This window comes from Sesamum indicum, linkage group LG6 (genome assembly GCF_000512975.1).
Source record: "Sesamum indicum cultivar Zhongzhi No. 13 linkage group LG6, S_indicum_v1.0, whole genome shotgun sequence".
Taxonomy (NCBI): Eukaryota; Viridiplantae; Streptophyta; class Magnoliopsida; order Lamiales; family Pedaliaceae; genus Sesamum; species Sesamum indicum.
In genome coordinates, this window is record NC_026150.1 from 21955090 (window position 1) to 21980776 (window position 25687).

Genomic DNA, 25687 nt, shown 5'->3' on the forward strand with positions numbered 1-25687 from the left:
GTGAGACGAATTCAGTCATTTTCAGATATTGTCCTCACATATATAATATTAGGGGTACTTGCATTTTTTTTTTTTTGAACTAAGAGCGACGAACTATTATTAATTGAAATAAATCGATTACAATTACAATCATTCATGTTGACATCAATATCTAACAAAAGACTATTACAATAATCATATACTACTCAACAACACTAACACCAACACCTAAACAATAACAATAGTATCTCGCGCACATGAAAAGATTCGAACCATGATCTTTAAGATGATGGGGTCTCAATTTTATCAACTAAACTAGGCCTTATTGACTTGTATTATCATATTCATGGACGGTGAAGCGAAGAATAATTCCAAAATTGCAGAGTCATCATCTTCATCATCAATAAAAACAAGAAAATGGAGTAAACGTGGTAGTGTTCTGTTCCTCTTCTAGTGGAAAGCGTATGTCCGCCCACGACTTTCATGTTGCAAATCCTCGTCCGCCAGTCAATTTTGTCTTTGATTTCTGCTATGGCTTCATCTCCTTTTAGCCCATACATAACTAATAATGCCCAGGTATAAAAATCTCACTTTGCCAAATATTTAGTGAAAATAAATCATCCAATTTCGTATAATTTTTATTTTCTTTTTTAAATTAAGAAATAAAATCGTAGTCAGAATGGTACGACGACGTTTACTTTAGTTGACGAGGTTGAGATTTTATAACTATAAGATCATGAGTTCAAATTTTACAAACGTGCAAAATTATTGTTCTAATTAGTAATAGTTATTCATTGTTATACTTGTTAGTCGTTGAAATTATATTATAATTATAACTGATTTACTGAAATATAAAATTAGCTCCGAGGAAGGTAAAAAAATAATTAAATACAGTCAATAGTTTAAGAAAGGTGAAAATTAAATTAAAAAATTAACAATGAAATTTGATGAAAAAACAAAAGATAATAAAATAAAATTATATAAATGATTATAAAACAAAATATTATTTTTCAATTATTTCCTTTCTGGTGGTTTTATATTTTAAATGTTTATTTTGTTTATAATTTAATATGAGAGCCCCATATCCAAATATGTTAATTCTTAATGTGATGCTAATGTTTTTATATTTGTTCAAACTTACTATATAAAGTGAATTTTCATATTATTTAATTAGTTTTTTTTTTATGTGGAATATAGTGTGGGTTTTTTTTTCCCTTTGATTTCTTTTTCTAAATTTTCATATTTATTTTAATATGAGTACTATATCTTATCAGTATAATATCCGCAGCCGCAGGCGGTCGTTTTCCGGCCACGGACAGTACCTTTAATGTAATAATTCCGTGTCAGCCACAACAATTAAAGCAAGAAACTCTAAATTGTGAGGGTAGAGATATTTGGTTGGTTGGATGAGGCAGAGGCAGACTCTGAGTCTGTTGATAAGTAGACTCTCAACTCAGGTCGCTCCTCACATTTTTATTTTGTGTATTTTTTTTTACTACATGGAAACATTCACTTTTTTTTCAAAAAAAAAAATAATTTTGGAATTATTAATGAATTTAATTATATTTTAATATCTAAAATATATCAAATAATTGAATAAATTGTATTTACTAAATATTTTAATAAATCTATTTTTTTATTATATATCCATTCTCGATTTCTCATGAAATTAAAATATGCATTATGAAAAATATTCAGATAAAATATAAAATAAGCATATTTTACATCAAAATTTTTAACCAAAATACATGGCTTTTAAAAAAACATACATAATCAATTTATTTTAAAAATTCAAAATAAAAAGCTTGTAATCATCCAAATTAATTAAATCATCATGATCATCTCTCAAATTTTTAATAATTTTATCCCAAAATTTCTAGTTTGAGATAAATTAATTACATTTTTATTCAACCAAAAACTTTGTTTTTAAAGACAATTCAAAATCTTTTAAAATTATAAAAGAAAAAAAAACCCGAAACACATCGAAAAAGTCGGCATCCTTTTTTTCTTTTTTCTTTTGTATTTCACAGTGTCTGACACGTATGCAAAGTGTGTCCATATTCGATACCAAATAATTTTTTAAAATATTCGTGCATTATAGCACTGCCACAAACGACATATACATCTCTTTTTTGTTTTTTTGGTTGTGCAGTAGCATTGATTCCAATAATATACTTACATAAATATTACATTTACATCACAAGTTTGTAAAAAATCAAGACCCTAACTAATTAAAAAAGAATACAAATCAAAACGTATATTTAATCCAATCAAACACCTAAATTTAAAAAAAAACCAAATCTAGAAAACATATATTCAATGCATAAATCCAAGTTTTTGTGTAGAATACATGTCTAATTTGTTTCCAGGAACACACCAATTCTAATTGATTTTCTCGTAATTAAATATTTCAGTAGTTGATAATGAAATTTTATATATTTTGATAATGAAAAAGAACTATAGTTGAAATATTAATTAGTACACACAAAATAGTATTTGGGTCCAAATTGTATCCCATTTGGTAGGTCTCAAAAGTCCAAAGAGATCTTTCCTTAGCCCCCAAAATTAAAACCACCCCAACCAAATTTCAAAAAGCTCAAAACTCACAAGTTTGAAATCAATTTTGTTATTACACCATACATGTGTTGACATTTTGACTTTGGCTACACTCACAATATCTTTGTGTAGTCAAACACACGCAAAAGTCAAAAAAAAAAAAAAAAGAAAGAAAAGAAAAGCGCATGCGAAAAGTCAAGAAAGCATTTTACAATTAAGTTTTGATAAATTACTCTCACTTTTTCTATAGAAATTGATATATTTATAAATATTTTCTCGTTATTTGAAAAATTAGTAACACTTCATATATTTTAATATGTATTTAACAATTAATTCATTCCACTAGTCTCTATTAAATTTTCATTCATTTTTTTACGATAAACATATTAAAACGTACTTTTGAATTATAAATTATAATTTTATATATTTTTTAAATTCTTCTAAAATAGTTTTATGAATTTATATGCTCTATAGATTATTTATTTAATCCACCCTTATTTTTTTTTTCAAAATCAATAAGGATAAAGAATAATAACCACCTCATCGTTTACGGAATACATAATTATTTTTAATTATAAAAATATTTATAATTTCTTAAATAATAAAAGAATATTGATAGTTATATCAAACCTCGTGAAAAAGAAAATATATAATTTACTCTTAATGTTTCCAACAGCTCTGGTTTACTTGTCATACTATCTATATATAGGGTGGGCGACCCCTGAATCTACGGATAGGATGGTGGCAGAAATCTAGGCAATATTTGTTTTCATTTATTATGGTGGTTTGAGCTGTTGATGATACCATATATTGGTTTTTCGAAATTAAATTATTTTATATATTATTGAAGGACATTTTGATCTTTTTATTTGCGAGTATATGGCTCCCGCATCATATAATTTATTATCAAGAATGCTTATTATAAAAAAAATAAATTATAATGAGTTTTTTAAAAATCTGTAATAATTACAAATACTCTCTCATTGTATAAAAAATATAATTTTCTCTATAAAATTAATGACCATCTAAATGACCCTATCATGAGCTATTACAATGGGTATTTGTTAGACGTTCGTAAATAAACGGGATAATTACCATTTTGAAGTTTAGTATAATTACATGTATATCCCTTGTGGTTTAAAAAACTACATCTAGTACCCTAAAGTTTATTTTGTTTAACAAAAAGGTATCCTGTTAGTTAAAATTCACTGATTTTTTTTATATTAATAACAAAAATTGAATAAAAATTGATATTAGATGAAAACAAAAGTAATAGATGTAATTTTTAAAATTATATGTAATTGCATTAAATTCTGAAGAAACAGAGTGTAATTACCCCTAAATAAACTTATGAATCATGCTTCCTTACCAGGGAAAAAAATAAGAGAAAATGAGTGATCTAGAAATGTCGAGATCTTCCACCCCACGAGGTTGTGAAGCATGAGGCCTCATTATTTGACTTATAAAAACTCCCTTAAGAGGCGTGATGGATGGTTTTGACTTGGAAAATATTGATAAGTAATAGCAATTATTGCCCGCATGGGTTGTTCAATCATCCTACTTATTTCATAACTTGCTAACCTTCTTAAGCTTCAAAATAAATATTTTTTTTCTTTGTTTCCACTTAATTAATTATAATTATATTATGAATTTTAATTATCAATTAAATACATATTAATTATATCAAATACTTATAACTAACTAATTATTATTATTACGATAGACTAATACCTAAATATTGGTGAGACTTGAACCCATTATCTGATGATGGGGTTTCGACTTTGTTAATTAAACTAGATCAATTTTGGAGTGAAGAAATTCGCGAAGAACCGAGTAATAATATTGCTAAAACTCTTCTTTATGGTATTACGTGTCCTTTGGATTCTGAAACTAAAAGAAGGTTTGATGAACAACATTATGAATACAGTAAATGCATTTACTCATTCTCGATTTATGTATAATGATAAAGCAAGTTTATTTAATATAAAGAAAATGAACGTGCATAACACCAACAAGCATTATATATACAGATACTAATAATGGCGGCATCTGATTTCCGCACACGTAATTTTATTGGATACGACGTAGGAAGTGAAATAGTTATTCTATGATCAACGAATGGGGGCTCAAAATAGCCCAAATGTGTGGAATTTTCAACTTGGGCCAGGGTTCTAAATCATTAACAACCCAACACCAGGACTCGGCCCAATTGAAGAAAAAGCTCAAACATTTGCAGTCCGAGGTACATTTTCTTGAGCAATCCGCCTTCTTCATGGGCCCACTTCCCCTACTATACTTCACTATGTAATGGTCCACCCCTTCCAGCTTGTAGAACTTCGTATCATTTGGTTTACAAGATTTTAGCTTAGGAGGTGCGCAGCTTTCGCTCCAGCCCATTAGCCCATTTGGAGATGGGCAAGCCACACACTGGCTGTCCTCGTAAAGCCCAAATCCCACAACTCCCTGGCAACTGGCATTCATCACCAAAATCTCTAGGGAAAAGTGTGAACGTCTTCCCACGCATCTTAATCCACGTTGTCGTAGAATGTGTAGGCTCTTAAGCCCCCATCGATCTCCAATCGAAGATATGTGAACGTGCTATTGTATTTGGATCGAGATAGAATTCGAGTTCCTGCATTTAAATTTTCCAACCTTATCACATGAGCAAATGCGTCCTCCGTCTTTGGTTGGCTATTGAATGTCAAAACATCGAGAGTCCACTTTCCAAACATGAGATAGCTCGTTGAGTCGAAGTATAACATTGGGTTAGAAGAATTCTTACTTGTGTAGCACAGTGCAAATCTCTTGGACTCCAAGACTAGGCTATAAGGCTCATCCATGTTCTCCGTCTCAAAAAGCCGGCTCACAAGCTTATTTGGGCCCTTTAAGAGAGAGATTGGCCCACTAATAGAGTATTAGTTGGCGAGTTAAAACTCTGCTAGATAAAATTACCCCTAAAATCATAAAGTATCATGTTGCCATTTGGTAGCAACTCAAAACCTACAACATCCTTATCGGCCGTGTTAGATTGCCATGCAACACGACTATCAACATCGGCCAAGACTAGGTTGCCACTTGGTGCGGAGTGAAAACGTCGCATTTTCTCCCACAAGATTGCCACAATTTGCTTCCCAAACCCAACGTCTGAACAATTATGATCGGACAGTACTCATTCGTAAACCCATAGTATAGACATCGGACATAGTGTTATAGAAACATAGTTGGAATGGAGAACTATAGACAGGCAAAACTCTATAGTTTGCGTCATATTCAACTCTGTAGTACCCAGAATTGCCTTCATTGACAAAACTGAAAGTTTGCGAAGGAGGGACGATGCCTTGAGTCTGGAAGAAGAGAAGGAGGAGGAAGAAAAGAGTGACGAAGTAAGAAATTGATATTTTGTTGCATGTTTGATGTACAATTTTTAAAATTCGTATTTATATAGAAGATTAGCTTAGGGTTATTTATGGATAGTGCTATTATAATCTTTTGCATGTCAACCGGAAGATTTTACTACAAAATACAACAATCAAAAACTGTGGTCATAGGTGTTGGGCTGCTCTAAAACAAGAATGGTTCCGTACAAAGATTATGATCAGTTTGCATGTGGCTACATGTTTTTGACATACCTTCACTTTATTGCAATCCCATTTTTGTGACCAACAACAGCACAATGCTAATTATGATCAAGCCACTATACTTTTAACTTCAACTGCACATATATTAGCCCATAACGGTATTACAATTTTGAAGAAATTTCTTATTTTTTTAGGGTTAAATATATTTAAATTCTTTTTAAAAATACGAAATATTTATAAAGGAAAGAATACAAAATTATTATATGAAAATATTAAATGAGGGGTAAAATTAAAATTTATATGTTTTATTTAGCAACATTTTTCATCCTAACCCTAATAGAAGGGAATCATGTGTAAATGGAATTTTTTCTGGAGTAGGTGTAAGTGTAATTTCAAAACTTTTTTTGAATGAAAGTGTAACTTTGTATTTTTAGAGGAGGTTTAAGTGTAATTAATTCTATTTTTTTTTAAAAGAATAGTCTTCAGAATTTGGTAATATGACCTAGAAGAGATCGTTTCTTCTAAAGTTATCAGAATATTTTGATTTGGCTTTTCTATGTCAAATTATATATACTGTATCTTCTATTACATTTAATAAGTATTTGCCATGTATATAAAAATGTATTTTACTTAAAAAATTAAACAAAACACAATCCAATTAGTTCACAATTTAAAAATAAAATCGTAAACAATACACAATGATTATGACATTAGTGTGTGAATCGAAAGTGTAACGCTTGTGACATGACTGAATTTGATCACCAGCCCCATATACATACATCCTACTAGAAATTAAATCTCAAATTTCACTAAATTTAATATTATAAATATGAAAAAAAAAGAAGTCTTCAGATGTAATGAATGGCACCATAAATAAGCATTGCACTTAGGCCATAAGTAAAAGAAAAATAAATAATGCAACGAAAATGAACTTTTATGCATGAGTTATGCACCTCCATGCAAGGCTCCTTATGATGTTCCTTAAGAAAAAAACAAAATTAACATTCAGTTACATTAATTATCATAATTAAAAATAAATGGTCATAGTAAATAATTTCTTATTGTTAGGATTTTAGACCTATAACTATTATAGGAGGGAAAATTATAATCTTATCAAGATCCAATTAATAAACATATAATGTATCAGAATAAAAATTGAGTAGAAATATTACCCTTAAAGCATAATTCCACGTGTAATATTTCAGAGATAAAAATTGCAAGTGAAACTCCTCTGCTAGTATCCACGAGCAACAATTGGCTATTGGGATCTGCTAAGATCCTCACCAATGTAGTAGGTTGGATTATACTCTACTCACTTTTGGTAAAATGTGGTAAAAGAATAATTGAGGAGGATTATGGGAATCGATTAGCACACTTTGCAAAACAATTCACCACAAGCTCGTATCGTGAATGGACTTATAAAACTACAACGGATTTCAAGTCATTCACCTTAACATCCTCCATTGTAATGTGTGACCCAACAGATTTTAATTAACACTAAGTTAGGAACTAAACCCAACAATATTAAGCGGCTTCAAGCAAAGCGTTAATACTCCTTACCGTAATTAAATAATTATCATCTTTGATTTATCATATTATTTAACTATTTAAATAATAATTAATTTGTAGAAACACTTTCAACAACCACAACGGTTGTTGTTGATCGTAATTTTTATGAGTATGATCAAATATTTATTATAGCTAAAAACCATAGGATAAATATTTGACATGATTCATAACCATAATAAAAGTAGCTTTTATAATAGATAATATAAGTGTTTCTCTTTTTTTTTTTTTTATCGATTTTTAATCTTAGAATTAAATATGTATTTCACTTTAATTTGTATAAAATAATCATTTTTGTTTCAGAACTTTCAAAGCTCAGGAGCTACACATTCTGCCAATAACTACTCCATTAATCAATAGATTATATGTACGTCTATTTTATAATATGTTTTCGTGTTTGTGAACCGTTGCAGCGTATATGAAAATCTCAAAAGAAAACAATTTTATTAATATCAGTAAAACGAAATTGCATGACAAGAATAAGAATGACACCATCCTGTCTGATTCATTACATTTCGGGATTTCTCTTCCACCTTGCAATAGTCTTCAGGTGGTTAATGAGCAGGGGCCTTAATATAGCCCAAATTCGTTGAATTCGCAACTCTCGTTAGGGTCTTCAACTCGTAGGCGATCCAACACCTAGACTCGGTCGGATTGAAGAAAAAACCCAAACACTTGCAATCCGAGGTGCAGCTTCTTGAGCAGTCCTCCTCCTTGACGGGCCCACTACCCCTAGTATACTTGCTCATGAAATGCTCCACCCCTTCCAATTTGAAGTATTTGATGTCATTTGGTTTGCAAGATGTTAGCTTAGGAGGTGCACAGCTCTTGCTCCATCCCATCAGCCCATTTGGAGATGGGCAAGCCACACACTGGCTGTCCTCACAAAGCCCGAAACTCCCACACCTCTCCGGCAACTGGCATTCCTCGACATTATCTCTAGCGAAAAGTGTAAACGTCTCTTCCCATGCACCCCAATCCACTTTGTCGTAGAATGTAAACGCTCTTAATCCCCCATCGATTCCCAACCGGAGATACGTTAACGTGCTGTTGTATTTGGGCCGAGATAGGATCCGAGCTCCTCCTAATTTTGTATCCTTCAACATTATCTCATAAGCAAATGCATCCTCTGTCTCGGGCTGGCTATCGAATGTCAAAACGTCGAGCTTTCCAAGCGAGAGATAGTCCGTTGCATCAAAATATAACATGGGCCTAGGAGACTTCTTACTTGTATAGTACAATGCAAATCCTCTGCGCTCCAAGACCAAGCTATAAGCCCCATTCTTGTTCTCCGTCTCAGAAAGCCGGCTCACGAGCTTATTCGGGCCCTTCCGACGAAGCGCTTGGCCCACCAAAAGAGTATCCGTTGGCAAGTCGAAACTCTGCCAGACAAAACTGCCATTGGAGTCATAAAGTACCATGTTACCATTTGGTAACAACCGAAACCCCACAACACCCTTGTCAGCCGTGTTAGACTGCCATGCCACACGACCATCAGCATTAGCCAAGACTAGATTACCATTTGCCCCAAGCGAGAACGTCGCATTCTCTCCAACGGGATTGCCACGATTCGCCTCCCAAACCCAACGCATCAACGACTCAGACCGCACAGTACCCATACGTAAAGCCAGAGTATAGGCACCCGGCGTGGTGTTGTAGAAACATAGCTGGAACGGGGAGCTAAAGACAGACAAAGCTCTATAGTTGGCATCATATTCAACTACGTACTCTCCAAATTCGCCTTCATTGACAAAATTGAAAGTTTGGGAAGGAGGGACAACACCTTGAGCGCAGATGCAGAAGAGGAGGAAGGAAAGAGTAAAGAAGCAAGGCAAAGACATTGTGTTAAAAGTGTTTGATGAATTGTTTCTAGCTAGAGTCTATATTTATAGAAGATTAGCATAGTTGTGAATGAGAAGGTTTTATTAAAAAAAAACACTATGGTCAGAGGAGGTAGGCTGCATTAAAAATGAGAATGGCCCCAGAAATTGTTGTTTCAGCATGTGACTATGCTTTTTCGGACACATCTTTCAATTCAATGCAATCCCATTAGTGTAAGGCACTAGGAATTAAGTAATACAATTCTGTGCCACATTGTTTGAATGCCGATTGGAAGATCTTGCTAATCTTTAGTAAAAGAAAAGAATCTTTTTTTTTTTTTAATTTTCTAACACATTAATAATTTATCGAAACAACTTCCTAGCAATTGGTGCACATGTTGCTATATTAATATTAAATAATTTTGAATATGTTGGTTGTTTAGATGTTTGAGAGAAATTAAATAAAATTTATGACTTTAAATTTCACTGTCGTTCACTTATTTTATGTGCAAAATTTAATAGAACTATTTATAAAATATTAAATAATATTTTTTTAAAATTATGTATTAAATATTAAATAATATTTTTTTAAAATTTTAAATGATGCGCTCAACCCTCCTCCAGGATGGAAAGAGCGCATTAGGATAGGCCAACTGTAGGCTAATCATTCTTGTTGATTTGCGTTGACATGTTACTATATACTATAAACTCCCTATCTATATTCTTTTATCACTTGCTTCATATATATATATATATTGATGGCTGTTGCACCCCGTCTTTATATGTATATAAAAAAATAATTTTTTATATTTTTAAAAATATAATATAAACAACAATAATAAAATATCTTCCATATTCTAACATAATTATGAATACTTCATTTGTATTTAAAATACCAATACCCTCTAATTTTAATAATCGTCTAATAACTAGCACAATTCATTAGTATTAAATTTTTATCTATATTTTGTGGTGCACTAACAAAAATGTACCTATGGATCTTAAATTTAATTTTGCTTATTTTAAAAATTTTCTTAAGTTTTTTATAGACTAAAGGGATAAAATTCTTTTATAATTTTTCAAAAGATTCCATCTACCCCACCCAATTTTTTTTAATTTTTTATATAATTAAAAAAATACAATAAAGGTAAAGTTGTAATTTTAAACTTCATTCAAAAATTATATAATTTTATCAAACACCATAAAAATATTTACTATTTTTTAATAATTACCTCAAATTTTATAGAGTAATCTACCTATATAATTTGATGATCATGAGTGAAATTATTTTAAAAATGAAAAAAAAAATTAGAGATTTAACGTTGTTTGGAAGGAATTAAATTTTTAAGTGGCACCGCGCTTAAAAAATGCAGTGCCACAATTTGAATTAAAAAAAAAAAAGAAACTTTTTTATGTCACTGCGGTCACTGACTGCGGTGACAAAATGAATAGAAAAAACAATAATAAAATAACGGCATCGCGATTTCAAATGGCGTTTTTATAAAAATAAATAAATAAAATTGAAGCACCACAATCTAATCCCTAAGCATTTTCTTCTTGAAGTTGATAATTAGAAGGCACCACCACCACTACATGATTAAATGTTTTTGTCAAGGTTTATGACAATGTATTTTAATAAGAAAAAAAACTTTAATTTAATATAAAATGAATAATTATATTAATATTGCATATAAAAAAAATAAAAAGATTAAATTGTTAGAGAATTATTTAATAATATGGGTATATTACATTAATATTTTTTTAAAATTATATCAAATTACACAAATACCGTCTGTATTTTATATTAAATTAAAATTATTTTTTTTATAAAAATATATTTTAATAATAATAATAATTTTTTGCTCGTTATCATTACTTCAATATATATATACCACATGTTAATAACCCATAACCCGTGACTATAATGTGTGACCGAACAAATTTTAATTAACACTAAGTTAGGAACTAAACCCAATAATATAAGTGGCTTCTAGCAAAGTATTAATACCTCCTTATCGTTAATTAAATAATTATCATTTCTAATTAATTATTTTATTAAACTATTTAAATAATACACTTGATTTGTGGACACTTTCAACAACCACAACGATTGTTGATCGTAATTTTTACTAGTATGGTTAAAATACTTATTATGGCTAAAAATCATAGGATAAATATTTGATATGATTCATAACCATAATAAAAGTAGCTTTGTTTTTTATCTCGATTTTTAATCTTAGAATAGCTAAGCCCAATAAATATATATATTTCACTTTAATTTGTATAAAATAATCATTTTTGTTTCAGAACTTTTAAAGCTCAGGAGCTACACATTCTGCCAATAACTCCTCCATTAATCAATAGATTATATGTATGTCTATTTTTCGAGTTTGGGAACCAAATGACAATTTTATTACATATATCAATAAAATGAAGTTGCAAGAGAAGAATAAGAATGACACCGTCCTGTCTGATTCATTACATTTTGGGCTTTCTCTTCCACCTTGCAACAAATGCAGCAGTACTCTTCAGATCGTTAATGAGCAGGGGCCTTAATATAGCCCAGATGCGTCGAATTCGCAACTCTCGTTAGGGTCTTCAGCTCGTAGGCGATCCAACACCTAGACTCGGCCCGATTGAAGAAAAAACCCAAACACTTGCAATCCGAGGTGCATTTTCTTGAGCAGTCCTCCTCCTTGACGGGCCCACTACCCCTAGTATACTTGCTCATGAAATGCTCCACCCCTTCCAATTTGAAGTATTTGATGTCATTTGGTTTGCAAGATGTTAGCTTAGGAGGTGCACAGCTCTTGCTCCATCCCATCAGCCCATTTGGAGATGGGCAGGCCACACACTGGCTGTCCTCACAAAGCCCGAAACTCCCACACCTCTCCGGCAACTGGCATTCCTCACCGGAATCTCTAGGGAAAAGTGTAAACGTCTCTTCCCATGCACCCCAATCCACATTGTCGTAGAATGTATACGCTCTTAATCCCCCATCGATTCCCAACCGGAGATACGTTAACGTGCTGTTGTATTTGGGCCGAGATAGGATCCGAGTTCCTGCATTTGGATTCTCCAACCTTATTTCATAAGCAAATGCATCCTCTGTCTCGGGCTGGCTATTGAATGTCAAAACGTCGAGCTTTCCAAGCGAGAGATAGTCCGTTGCATCAAAATATAACATGGGCCTAGGAGAATTCTTACTTGCATAGTACAATACAAATCTGTTGGACTCCAAGACCAAGCTATAAGCCCCATCCTTGTTCTCCTTCTCAGAAAGCCGGCTCACGAGCTTATTCGGGCCCTTCAGACGAAGGGCTTGGCCCACCAATAGAGTATCCGTTGGCAAGTCAAAACTCTGCCAGACAAAACTGCCATTGGAGTCATAAAGTACCATGTTACCATTTGGTAACAACCGAAACCCCACAACACCCTTGTCAGCAGTGTTAGACTGCCATGCCACACGACCATCAGCATCAGCCAAGACTAGATTACCATTTGCCCCAAGCGAGAACGTCGCATTCTCTCCAACGGGATTGCCACGATTCGCCTCCCAAACCCAACGCATCAACGATTCAGACCGCACAGTACCCATACGTAAAGCCAAAGTATAGGCACCCGGCGTGGTGTTGTAGAAACATAACTGGAACGGGGAGCTAAAGACAGACAAAACTCTATAGTTGGCATCATATTCAACTATGTAGTCTCCAAATTCGCCTTCATTGACAAAATTGAAAGTTTGGGAAGGAGGGACAACACCTTGAGCGCAGATGCAGAAGAGGAGGAAGGAAAGAGTAAAGAAGCAAGGCAAAGACATTGTGTTAAAAGTGTTTAATGAATTGTTTCTAAAGTCTATATTTATAGAAGATTAGCTTAGTTGTGAATGAGAAGGTTTTATTAAAAAAAACACTATGGTCAGAAGAGGTAGGCTGCATTAAAAATGAGAATGGCCCCAGAAATTGTTGTTTCAGCATGCGGCTGTATGTTTTTTGACATAGTAAGCCACTAGGAATTAAGCAATAGAATTTTATTGAATGCCAATTGGGAGATCTTGCTAATCTTTAGAAAAAGAAAACAATCTTTTTCTTTTAATTTTCTAACACATTGATAATTTATCGAAACAACTTCCTAGCAATTGGAAGGTGGACTTCGCGTTGGTGCTCATATTGCGATATTAATATTAAATAATTTTTTATATATTAGTTTTTAGTATGATGTTAGAACGGAACTAAATAAGATTTATGACTTTAAATTTCACTGTCGTCACTTATTTTGCGTGTAAAATATAATAGAAGTATGTATTAAATATTAAATGATATTTTTTTTCAATATTTTTATAAATTTTAAATGATGTGTTCAACCCTCCGATGGAAAGATTTTTTTAAAATTTTAAATGATGCGCTCAACCCTCCTCCAGGATGGAAAGAGCGCATTAGGATAGGCCAACTGTAGGCTAATCATTCTTGTTGATTTGCGTTGACATGTTACTATATACTATAAAGTCCCTATCTATATTCTTTTATCATTTGCTTTATTATTATTATATATATATATATTTATTGATGGTCGTTGCACTCCGTATATAAAAAATAATATTTTTATTTTTAAAAAATATATTATAAACAACAATAATAAAATGTCTCCCAGATTCTAACATAATTATGAATATTCTATTTGTATTTAAAAAATTACCAATACCCTCTAATTTTAATAATCGTCTAACAACTAGTACAATTCATTAATATTAAATTTTTATTTATTTTTTGTGGTGCACTATCAAAAATGTACTTATGAATATTACATTTAATTTTACTTATTTTAAAAATTTTCTTAGATTTTTTATAGGCCAAATGAATAAAATTCATTTTTAATATTTCAAAAGTTTCCATCTACCCCACCAATTTTGTTTTTAATTTTTTATATAATTAAAAAATACAATAAAAGTAAAATTACAATTTCAAACTTCATTAAAAGATTATATAATTTTATCAAACATTATAAAAGTATTTACTATATTTTAATAATTACGTCAAATTTTATAGAGTAATGTACGTATATAATTTGATGATGATGAGCTTTTGTACATTTTGGTAGTCAAGATTTGTCATAATTGAAGTTGCAGCGTTGAGAGCACATATCTCTATTTCCTACTCTGACTCTTGATGCTACGTAATGGGCGTCAAACACAATAATATTAAATATTAATTATATGGTGGCCAAATACAATCATGCCATTGGACCCTCCCCAAACTCCACTCTATTTACTTTGTGCGGCTGCTCAGAAATTAATTATGTGCTTGGAAATGCTACAACATATATATTTTAGAGATAATTACAATTTTCTTTTATTTGAAAATTTATATTTAACGCTTCCATCTTTTGTTTCCATCTAATAAATAAATCTCTTCATTAATTGAATTTGTTGATATTAATTAAAAAATCAGATAAAAATCTATTTTTACCCCTCATTGTTTATTATTGATATATTACAGGTCAAATAAATCGTTTTATGATCAAATTGCCCTCATACGTCTTCACATCTTAATGCATGTGAAGAGGTATATCTGCAATGGTATAAGGGTAGTTTAGTCGGAAAAAAAATTATTTGACCTGCAATATGTCAGTGATAAGTCAATCAAGAGCAAGTGATTTTTCATTCAGTTTTTTTGTTAATATCAATAAATTCAGTGAACTCTCACTAAATGATGGAGATATTTGTTAGACAAAAGCAAACCTCAAGAGTCCTAAATGTAATTTTCCAAACTACATGAAATCTATGTATTATTACATAAAATCTCGAGAGAGGAGAGTGTAATTATATCTATATTTTAAATTGTGTTTGGACGAGCTTATAAATATTTTACAATATTTTATAAAATATTTGAAAAACACGAGATAGTCGCAAAGCGTCTACACAAATATATATATATATATATACTTTTAAAATAAGATATTATCAATTTATAAATTCTTTCAAAAAAACGTTATACAACAATTCCTGACTTAATTTTAAAAATTTAATAGGCTTTTTCAAATTAATTATAAAATTATCATTATCAACATCTTATAAATTCCGTGACTTTATCCCTTAATCTATTAGTGAACCATCTCTCTGAAAGCTGTTCCACTATAAATATTTTTGTTTTTGCTTCGACTCATATTTGCCAAAAAGTGAATTTGCTCTAATAAATCAAAATAAATTAAATACGCGCATTAATATATGAAGGCTTCTCATTCCACGACAACGAAAGCACTTTTTCGCTCTTTCATATAATAGAGGATTTCACTTGAAAAGGAAAATGCTCCATACTAATGGATTCGGGTCCATAACCATGGATTCCAATGTTTGAGATATTAAATTAATCGATTAATGCTAAGAAATCATGTATGTTATAATAATTTCTTTTTCTTAGAAGAAAATTATTTTACATTACAACATTCCGTACACAATATAATAATATTTCTAAATCAATCGACAAAAAAAAATAAAATAAAAAAAATAACATACGCATACTATTAGAAAAATAGATTAATACCTACAATTAATAAAACTCATGAACTATTGAATATAACAATTTCAAACTAAAGGAATTATACCTATTTGTGGAATATTCCTCAAATTAAATTCCGTCAGGATAATGATCAATTTAGTCTACAGCAATTTCACTAACACACTAAAATTTAATTCTCAATCTCTATCAAGGGATGTTTGCAATAACTCCAATTTTGGGCGTGATTAAATTATAAAGAAAGTCAACAATATTTAAAAATAAAAGTAATAAGTGACAAAAAAATTTAAAATGGAAGTGTTTGGTGAAAAATATAATACGTAAACGTTTTACGAATAGGCTGCAAAAAAATGGTGGGAAGAAACTTATAATTTTTTATTTGAATGAACTTAATTTAGGTAATTTAAAAGCATAAATTTAAAATAAACAACCATGTTTTCTTTTTATTTTTTCAATAAAAAATTGATAGACACTTAAGTTAACACTTCTTAAATAAAGTATTATAAGGTAGTGTAATTAATGACATCATAAAAAAAATTTGTTAATTTGTGGGAAATAGCGTTTTGCATTCCGTAATTTAAAGTCGTTTTTTTTTTTTGCTCTATCGATTACAGGATTATTATTTTTTATTATGAAATTAAAAATAAGAATTTTGAATTCAACGGGGTCAGAAGTATAAAAATCATAATGACCATATTATATTTTGTTAAAATTTCCAACAAAAAAATATCATCAAATAAAAAATGCTAAATTTTATAACTTAGGAAATAAAAAATGAAAGATTCCGCAATGAATGAGACAAAAATTAAAGTGCGGTAAGTTGGTTGAATTGTCCTTACCTAAAAGAAGAAATGTAGAAAGCAGTGAGGTTTGGTGCCTAATTTGTGGCATCATCATTTCCCTCCGTACGAGGCCCATAAAGTGTCTGAAGAGAGACAGAACTAATGGGCTTTAATTTGAAATTCAATGATTCCATAATTTTCGGAAAGACTAATAATGTTCCAGCCCATTCTTATATGGGCCCATGATGCTGATAGCCCATTAACATCGTCTTCTAACTTAATTATTAACTTCGCGAATTTAGTCTTTGAACCCAAAATCTACTTCATTTTAATTTGTACAAAATTTTCATTTTCTTTCAAAGAAACTTCAAACTTCAGCGTCTGGAAATTCTGCCAATAACCATTTCTTTTCTATTTTATAAAAAATTATATAATTATATTGATATTAATACTAATAAATTAAAAAATATATCAATTCGATCAACAAACACATATTAAATTAGATAAATCCCCACATGTTTGGTGCGACTCAAATCCATGACCTCGAATTTAATCATGGGAACTCAGCCTAATAGCTTTTCCCATCATACCAATATTTATGATATATTTGAATCTCACATTTTGGTGATAAAGCACAAAATACTATTATTTGAACCAATTCTTTTTCCTTAGTATTTTCCGAGAAATAGACATTATGCTGCATTAGTACAATTTGACTCTTGCAAAATATTGAGTTTTTTATATCCCTTTTTTTTAATAATAAAAAAAAAAAGAAAGTATATTGACATTATCATGTGGCAATTTTAACTTTATGTCAAAAGTTTATAGACTTTTGGATGGAAGCTAGAAATAGGGTCGAAATACTTACGTTGCTCTGAATATAAATGCATAATTAAAAAAAGTTCAAAGTGCCGTAAATTTAATGACCCATAACAGACAGATCCGTCATACTCAAATCACTGTAAAATGATATAATTGGATGGTCGTTACCATCAGCTCGTAACGACTTTTTAATACTGTTGAACAGTTCTTATTTAGCGTTTTCAGTCATATATTTCAAGAATTATTCTAAATTTGGTGAAATAAAATAAAATAAAAAAAGAGGTTGAGGATGTGTTTGTTGTCCAGGTTAGGAAGATTGGCATTTTGTGAGAAATTAGTTGGTGAAGAGAGGCAGAGGGAATTAAGAGTTGTAGAGGAAAAAAGGGTGGAGTTGGAAAAGAAAACTGGAGAGGAATGAAATAAATAATTGGAAAGTGTGGGGACTGAATAGTGAATGTGCCGTTGATGGTCTAATCAGTGAAGCATTATGTTGATTGAGGCTTTTTAACAAATCTTTTCCTGATTCTGCAATAAGTGAAATTTTGATGGTGACTTTTGAAATATCCCCAAAAGTCAGAACCCCACTGCCTGAGGACCATGCTTGCTAATTATTTCAATTTCTGGCCCTCCCCTGCAATTTTTCATAATTAAAAAGTTAGGTCCGAATATTGGAATTATCTGACCTGTTTTTTTATTTTTTTTATAGATGTGATTAATTACATATTTAATACATTAAAATGCTTAATATTAATTACTGTTGTATTTGGAGCTTTCAAATTCATAATAATAAATTCATTGGATAATTCGATATTTCAACTGATAATTTGAAATCCTTCGATTATTATTTTTTCATTCTTTTTAGTAATATTGTTTCAAATTCATTTAATGAGGAGTTATTTAAATTTTTTTCTCTGAATCTCTCGTTTAAATCTAAATATGTATATCCACATTAAGCATTAGTAAATCGAACTTTTTGTCGAACGTGCTTGAAAAAAGTATACTAGAAACTATTATAAAATGGACAATAATACAAATAACATTATAGAAGAAAAATGGAGTATTCCGTATTTGATAAATAATTATGATTAAAAAATGATGAAAAATCAATATTATCTATTACGGTCGTACAAAATCAATACGAAACTTTAAAGTTTTGACTATGGTTAGTCAATGTTCACTATAATTTTAATTATAGTCAAAATATTTGATACGATTTTCAATTATGGCTAATGTTTTAGCACCAATGCATACAGAAACAACAATCAGTAGCCTCTGCCCAGTGGTAGTTAATCAATATTCACCATGAATTTTTACTTTTAATATAATAATTAACCATAATAAAAATTATATTTTTTTAGTGTAAAAACTAATATTAATGACAAAACAGATATGTGCATTGAGGAACATAAATTTTGATTTTGTCGTAATATAATTTTAAGAGGATTATTATTAATAAGAAAAATTTCTTTAAGTTTTTATTATTAATAATAAGTGACACATTTTACAGTAACAACTTAACAATAATATAAATACAATTACAATAATTTTTGTTGTAATTAGGAAGTGTTGAATAAAGTTATATATATATATATGGGATTCGAATTTAAAATCTTTGTAAATAAAAAAAAAAAAAAAGAGAAAAGGAGTGAAATAAAATCATAGGAGACATAAAATTGAGTGACATTTATGATTAGAGCATCTTGGGGAGTAGTTGATGAATTGATGTACCCATATTCAGTACATATTCATTGTCATTAATTTGGCAGAGGACTAAGTGTGGGGCCTTATTTTCTTCAAAACTTTTGAAAATTTGTATAATATTCCAAAACAGTATTAAAGATATATAAGCAATTGATAAGAGTTTGCCTTTTTTTCCCTTAATTTTTGGTCATACACACACACATATTTGTTTTAAAATGAAAATGAGCTATTTGTTTATTTTTTTTTCTGGAGAAATTATGATTTTATTACTATTTTATTATAATATATATATATATCACTACAAAATAGATATTATTAGCAATAAAAAATACACTAGAAGAAATATGATTTTTACTATACTTAATATCATGGTTAAAAGTAAAAATTGTGACGGAGGCTAATTAACGATGATTGCGCAACGGCTATTAGCTATTGTTATTGCAAGCGAGACTACCATATTTATTACAGCTTAAAACTGTAGTATACAATCTGACCGTACGTAAAACCCATAGTGAATGTTGGTTAATCATGGTCAAAATTTAAATTTTTGTATTAATTTTGTTTGACCGATTTTAATTTATTATGACTTTTAAGCAGTAATAATTTATAATGTAGAGAATAATCAATTTATGCGTAATGTGACGGGGTCAGAATCATCACTATTTACATCTATTAAGTGAAAAGAATATCCTTTTGTCACAATAAATATTTTGGTAAATTTATTTGGAATATGAATTGGTACAAAAGTTGTGGTTCTTGATAATTAATTCACAAAAAAACAATTGATATAAACAACTAATGACATATATATTATGACAATTTAGTAATAATAAATACTTAAATATTGTCAGCTACTATAATTATGCTGTCATTATATATGCATCACTGAATAATTTATATTTTTATTAATTTTTTAAGTTTTAAAGTATAAAAAATAAAAACATCGACCATGCCCACATATTATATATATATATATTGAATATGACTTACATCGCAGTCGGGCAAACTGATCAGATTGGACATTTTCTGATTCCATCCACTTTGATTTTTCGAATCAATTATTCTGAATTATATATATTTAAAGAAAAAATGCAAGCAACCTCTTTGTCATATTTCAAATGAGCAAATTATCCCCTTATAAAAAAATAAATATCGATTTACCTCCCTGTATTTTTTAAAATACAACAATTTATCTCCCTATATTTTTTAAAATGAAGCAATTTACCTCCCTGTATAAGGAGGTAAATTGCTTCATTTTAAAAAGTATAAGGGTAAATTGCATTTACCCTACAATTGAGTGAAGTTATTAATGAAATATGATTTTCCTTAGAAAATAAATAATTTGATAGCTCGTTCAGTCAACGCAACAAAGACCTTCAATTCGTTAATAATCTTCCCAGACGGAGGTATTTTATAATGATTGTAAGTAAAATTCTTACAAATTCATTATTAATCTGTATTAGCAACGAATTCCACTATTTTACAAAAAATGTATGTCGTTGCTATTAGCATAATACCACATATTTGATATGATCCGAATCTATAAACTAAAATTTGTTGGTGGGACCAAAATTGAACACTCCTGTCAAAGCGAAAATTTCTGCAAGCACTCTCTAACTCAAAGTAAAAAATTAGTCGTCTCAGCTCAATTAAAGCTTGATTTGATTTAATTTTCTTGACAATTAAATTGTATATAATAATGAATTAACTTAATTGAATTTAAAAAAGAAATTAAAATAAAAATACAGACAATTCCGTTCACTCAACCAATTGGATCTCAAATAGAAATACAGAACTGACGTGTACATCTCTAATTCGGGGAACAAAGTGAGAATTAAGGCCAGGAAACAAATTCCCATACGTATGTTGCAATAATAAAGCCACAAATGCCGACAAGCCACAACCAAAATATCACCAACTCTCCACACTAAACATAACACAACCATTATCAACAGGGACAGTTTAATTATAGGGAAATTGCATTTACATCCTCAATCTCTGACTTATTTACATACATTACCTCTGACCGTAAAAAGTATAGATAATTTGTATAATGATGTTAATATTTTTTAGGGATGTATATGTAATTTAAATAAAAAATGGGAATAATTTAAGTGAATGAATTTGACATTTCTAATCACTCTATATGTAATTTTTCAAAAAATGGGAGTAATTTATGTAAACGGACCATAGGTAAAAGAATGCAGACATAATTAATACCCTGTAACTATATATACTATGATTAATTAATTAACTAATTTATTATTTAATTATAAGAATAATTAGTAGTAAAGAAAGCATTATATTTTCAGATTTTTTGGATTCGATTGCGATGGACGTGGCGTCATGTGATTGGGGTATTTAAATAATATAAATATATAATATGCTTTCTGTATAATTACCTATATATAGGAGTAGCCTATTAATCCTCTCTTTTTATTAATTTAATGAAAATCTTTGAGTCAACCAAATCATCCTAGATTATGAAAAAATCCTACCTTTCCTCGTAGGAGTCAAATTAATTATTAATTATCAATTGAAATAATTTAGTTAATTAATTAATTAATTAGTAGATTCCCTCACCTTTAATTGTACAGTCTCTTGCTACCCATTTGAGGGGCAAATCATGAAATTTATACAATGTTGGATGAGGTAAAAAAGCAATATAATAAGGGGCCATACAGATGAAGCCATCACTACTAAGCAATTAAGACTAATTAAGTAATTTAAACATGAATCAGTTAATTAAATAGTTTAATTAATCACATCCACACTTTGTCCTCCTTATAAATGCAACATTGTTGCCACTAGAAAAAAATATAATTTTTCACTACAGTTAATTACTATAGTTAAAAAAAAATTTTGTAACAAATATATATAAATCAATCACAACTTCACAAAGGTCATTAGCTGTTGTTGGCTAAAATATTAGTCATAGTTAGAACCATGACAAATTTTTTGGCTATGACCCAAAACAATGACGAACATTGGTTAATCGTGATAAAAATTTAAGTTTTTATTTTGATTTTATTTAACCGTGGTTAATAGTATTGATTTACTATAAATTTAAGCCTTGATTGTTTATATTATAGCGAAAACTTATATTTTTTTTTTGTAGTATATGTAGATTAAAAATTACAATTATCCTACTTAATATTTGCAATATTTTACAAGTGCCTAAGTGTAAAAATACATTCAAGTTTTCTAGCCATAAAAAATTGAAAAAAATAAAAATCTTTAGGCTACTTTTGAATATTTCTAAATTCAAAAAAAATTAAATTCTCTTAGTATGAAGTCATTCAACGTCTTTTTCTCCAAATCTATCAATTTAAATGTAACTTAATTAAGTAAAATATTAAGAATTGACATCCAACCGTAAACTATTTAGATTGTTGTTCTACCAAACAAACCCTCAGTCTTGTTTCTCCCTCTCTCGTCAGTTCACTCTTGATCAAGCCATCATCGATGGCCATCGACGTGAGGTTATTTCTAGCCTCGGCGTGCAGCTACTCTCTATCAATTTAGTGTCATTCTTTTCAATTTATTCTTATCTATCTGTAGAATGATGATCGTCGCAGAAAATCATGTCAGAAACGTGATCGATCAGTTACTAGCTAGAATCCTACTTGATGAAGTTACATTTAAGATACAAATTTTTAGTAGTGTAATTATAAGTTTTAATTTAACAGAGATATTGTAATTAAGACAAATTTCAAGAATCTAAATATTACTTATCTTATTAATTAATTATAGTACGTAGCACGCGGATAATGAGTTATAAATTAGTGATTCCTTGTCTTTTAGCTATATATTTTCTTGGCATTATCATGAATTAATATATGTATATGTAAGTGATTTGTATATGTAGTAGAAAACAATACAAGTGACAAATCTAATTACAGTGAGACTGATGGGGGGTTCCCAGATAAAAACTTCTACATCATTTATTCAAAGAATGTTCCAGAACAAAAGACAGCTACTGATTACTATATATCATCCTTGAAAGTTGTTGATGATCCATGCATTCCAATTTTTTTTTTATAATTATAAAATTGTACATGATATACATATATATTTAAAGCCTTTGGGGAGACAAGTCTCAATATCACTTTGAACTCTAGCAACTAAAGTAGGATTTTATGCTGTCTCACTACTAGCTACTTTCTCCTTAATTAACTCAGGTTACTTCAACCTAGTCAATAGGGGTTACATTAACCATTAATCTCCCATTTCTTGCTAAAATACACTTGGTACCATTAAAGGAAGAAAAAATAGTGTTGGGAAGGAAGAAAAAGTGTGGAGCCAAAGCACTTTTCTTGGCCAATACCATTTCTCCTTAATACCCTCTTGATTTGATTAATCACACACACACACACTCTCACTCTTGATCAAATCCCTTAATTCTCATTTCCACCCAAATCCCATTTACCCCTCACTCACTCACTATATCATCTCACCCTTTCTCTTACATTTCTAATTCCCACAAACCTATTATTTCCAGAAAAATGATGTCCAATGATCCAGGTGGTGGTGGTGGAGAAGCCGGCTCATCATCATCTTCAAAACCAGCTTCTGCTTCAGCAGCCGATCAACAGCAGCCGGCTCAGCTGAGCCGCTACGAGTCCCAGAAGCGGCGGGACTGGAACACCTTCGGGCAGTACCTGAGGAACCAGCGGCCGCCGGTGGCGCTGTCGCAGTGCAACTACAGCCACGTGCTGGATTTCATGCGGTACCTGGACCAGTTCGGGAAGACTAAGGTGCACATACAAGGGTGCGTGTTCTTCGGGCAGCCCGAGCCGGCGGGGCCCTGCACCTGCCCGCTTAGACAGGCGTGGGGCAGTCTCGACGCGCTCATCGGGCGCCTCCGCGCAGCCTACGAGGAGAACGGCGGTGTCCCGGAGACGAACCCGTTCGCCAACGGGGCCATACGCGTGTACCTGAGGGAGGTTAGGGATTCGCAGGCGAAGGCGCGTGGGATCCCGTACAAGAAGAAGAAGAAGAGAAGGAAGCCTAATCATGAAGAGATGAGCTCAAGTTTTCATCAGATGCAGTGATGATCCATCTTCAGGGACGTCTATGATTGTCCTCCTCCTCATCATCAACATTTCCGAAACATGGTAAAAATTTTCCTGTGTATTAATTACTATGAATTTGCGTTGCTAAATTAGTGTACTTGTTCATGATGATCATCACTTGAATTTCTTCTTTGATCTTGATGAGCCAAGAAATGTATAAGATTTCTTCAACTCTTTTTATATATGATCCATCATAAACCAAATTGATGTTTCTGTTTCGTATAATTCATTAGTGTACGTACGTAGATCTAGCTAATGTAGTGGAATACTAGTTGAGTATATATGTACGTACAAATATACACACACACATATATCTCATCCTCCACAACCCTAAATCCAGCCTCTGCTTAAACCCTAATTTGCTTACCCTCTTGGAGTGTACACTATGATTTTCAATTTTCTAAACAGATACGAGAGTATGATACAAACACACGCACACACAGAGTCCCTTTCCCCACCAAGGGGAATAGGAACAAGAAACATATTTAATAGGGGATTTTAATTTAATTAATATATATGTGATTTTTAATCATATATATATACATAAATATATGTTCATGTTCACTTTTGTCTAATCTTTTGTCTTTTGGGATGGTGCACGGATGGATGGACTACTCCTGGCCCTTCGCTCTGATCATCCTATAGAAAATTTGTATTCAAACCAAATTTGGACGAATCAAATCAATTACAAAGTAAGTGTAATACACTTATCATGTGATTATATACTTTTCCTAAACTATACAATAATCACACTGCAAACGCACTGTACTTGACATAGTAATTGATTTAAGTTCGACCAAACTCGATTGTGGTTAGAATTCCCTTCATCATAGACTCAATTATAAATTAATTACCACAATATCTACAGGAATTGAACATGTATATATATATATTAAATTAAGATTTTAACATAATTAAAAATTAATTTGTCCATGAATTAATTGTATACGTAGTAGCTGATGATCATTGCACCAAATTCCAGACACATAGCTAGGTCTTGGGTGTTGGCTTCACATATCAAGTAATTTATTAATTTGATTTATTTTTGTATATATCTATATAATTAATTAATTTTGATAATATATATATATATATATAAAAACATATATTAAAAACAGACATTACGATAGGAATGTCTTTATCTTTCCAAAAGTAACATGAATTGTCCTTTTGTCTCTTGTGTGCAAAGATGGGGATGATGAGTGTGTTTGCTCTACCATTCCTATGAAACGTACTTATAATTATCATTTGTTGTGAGTAACTCCCTCACAGTAATTCATCACCTGACAGCTATGT

At 30.6% G+C, this 25687-nt stretch overlaps 3 protein-coding genes and 1 pseudogene across 3 annotated transcripts; 1 reads left to right on the forward strand and 3 right to left on the reverse strand.

Annotated features, from left to right (window-relative positions):
- LOC105165824 lies at positions 5061-7577 on the reverse strand (annotated as a pseudogene).
- Positions 8099-9544, reverse strand: LOC105165442 (epidermis-specific secreted glycoprotein EP1-like). The gene has a single exon (XM_011084458.2). The coding sequence runs from the start codon at positions 9518-9520 to the stop codon at positions 8234-8236; it is 1287 nt and encodes a 428-aa protein (XP_011082760.1). The 5' UTR covers positions 9521-9544; the 3' UTR covers positions 8099-8233.
- On the reverse strand, positions 11833-13347 carry LOC105165825 (epidermis-specific secreted glycoprotein EP1-like). Its single transcript, XM_011084986.2, has one exon. It carries the CDS (start codon positions 13317-13319, stop codon positions 12036-12038), a length of 1284 nt encoding a protein of 427 aa, XP_011083288.1. The 5' UTR covers positions 13320-13347; the 3' UTR covers positions 11833-12035.
- LOC105165443 (protein LIGHT-DEPENDENT SHORT HYPOCOTYLS 10) lies at positions 23375-24594 on the forward strand. Its single transcript, XM_011084459.2, has 2 exons — positions 23375-23497; positions 23818-24594. The coding sequence occupies exon 2, from the start codon at positions 23822-23824 to the stop codon at positions 24368-24370; it is 549 nt and encodes a 182-aa protein (XP_011082761.1). The 5' UTR covers positions 23375-23497; positions 23818-23821; the 3' UTR covers positions 24371-24594.

Bases quoted from the DNA above. Each gene is read 5' to 3' on its own strand.
- LOC105165443 (XM_011084459.2), top strand. From the start codon at position 23,822: ATGATGTCCAATGATCCAGGTGGTGGTGGTGGAGAAGCCGGCTCATCA.
- LOC105165825 (XM_011084986.2), bottom strand. From the start codon at position 13,319: ATGTCTTTGCCTTGCTTCTTTACTCTTTCCTTCCTCCTCTTCTGCATC.
- LOC105165442 (XM_011084458.2), bottom strand. From the start codon at position 9,520: ATGTCTTTGCCTTGCTTCTTTACTCTTTCCTTCCTCCTCTTCTGCATC.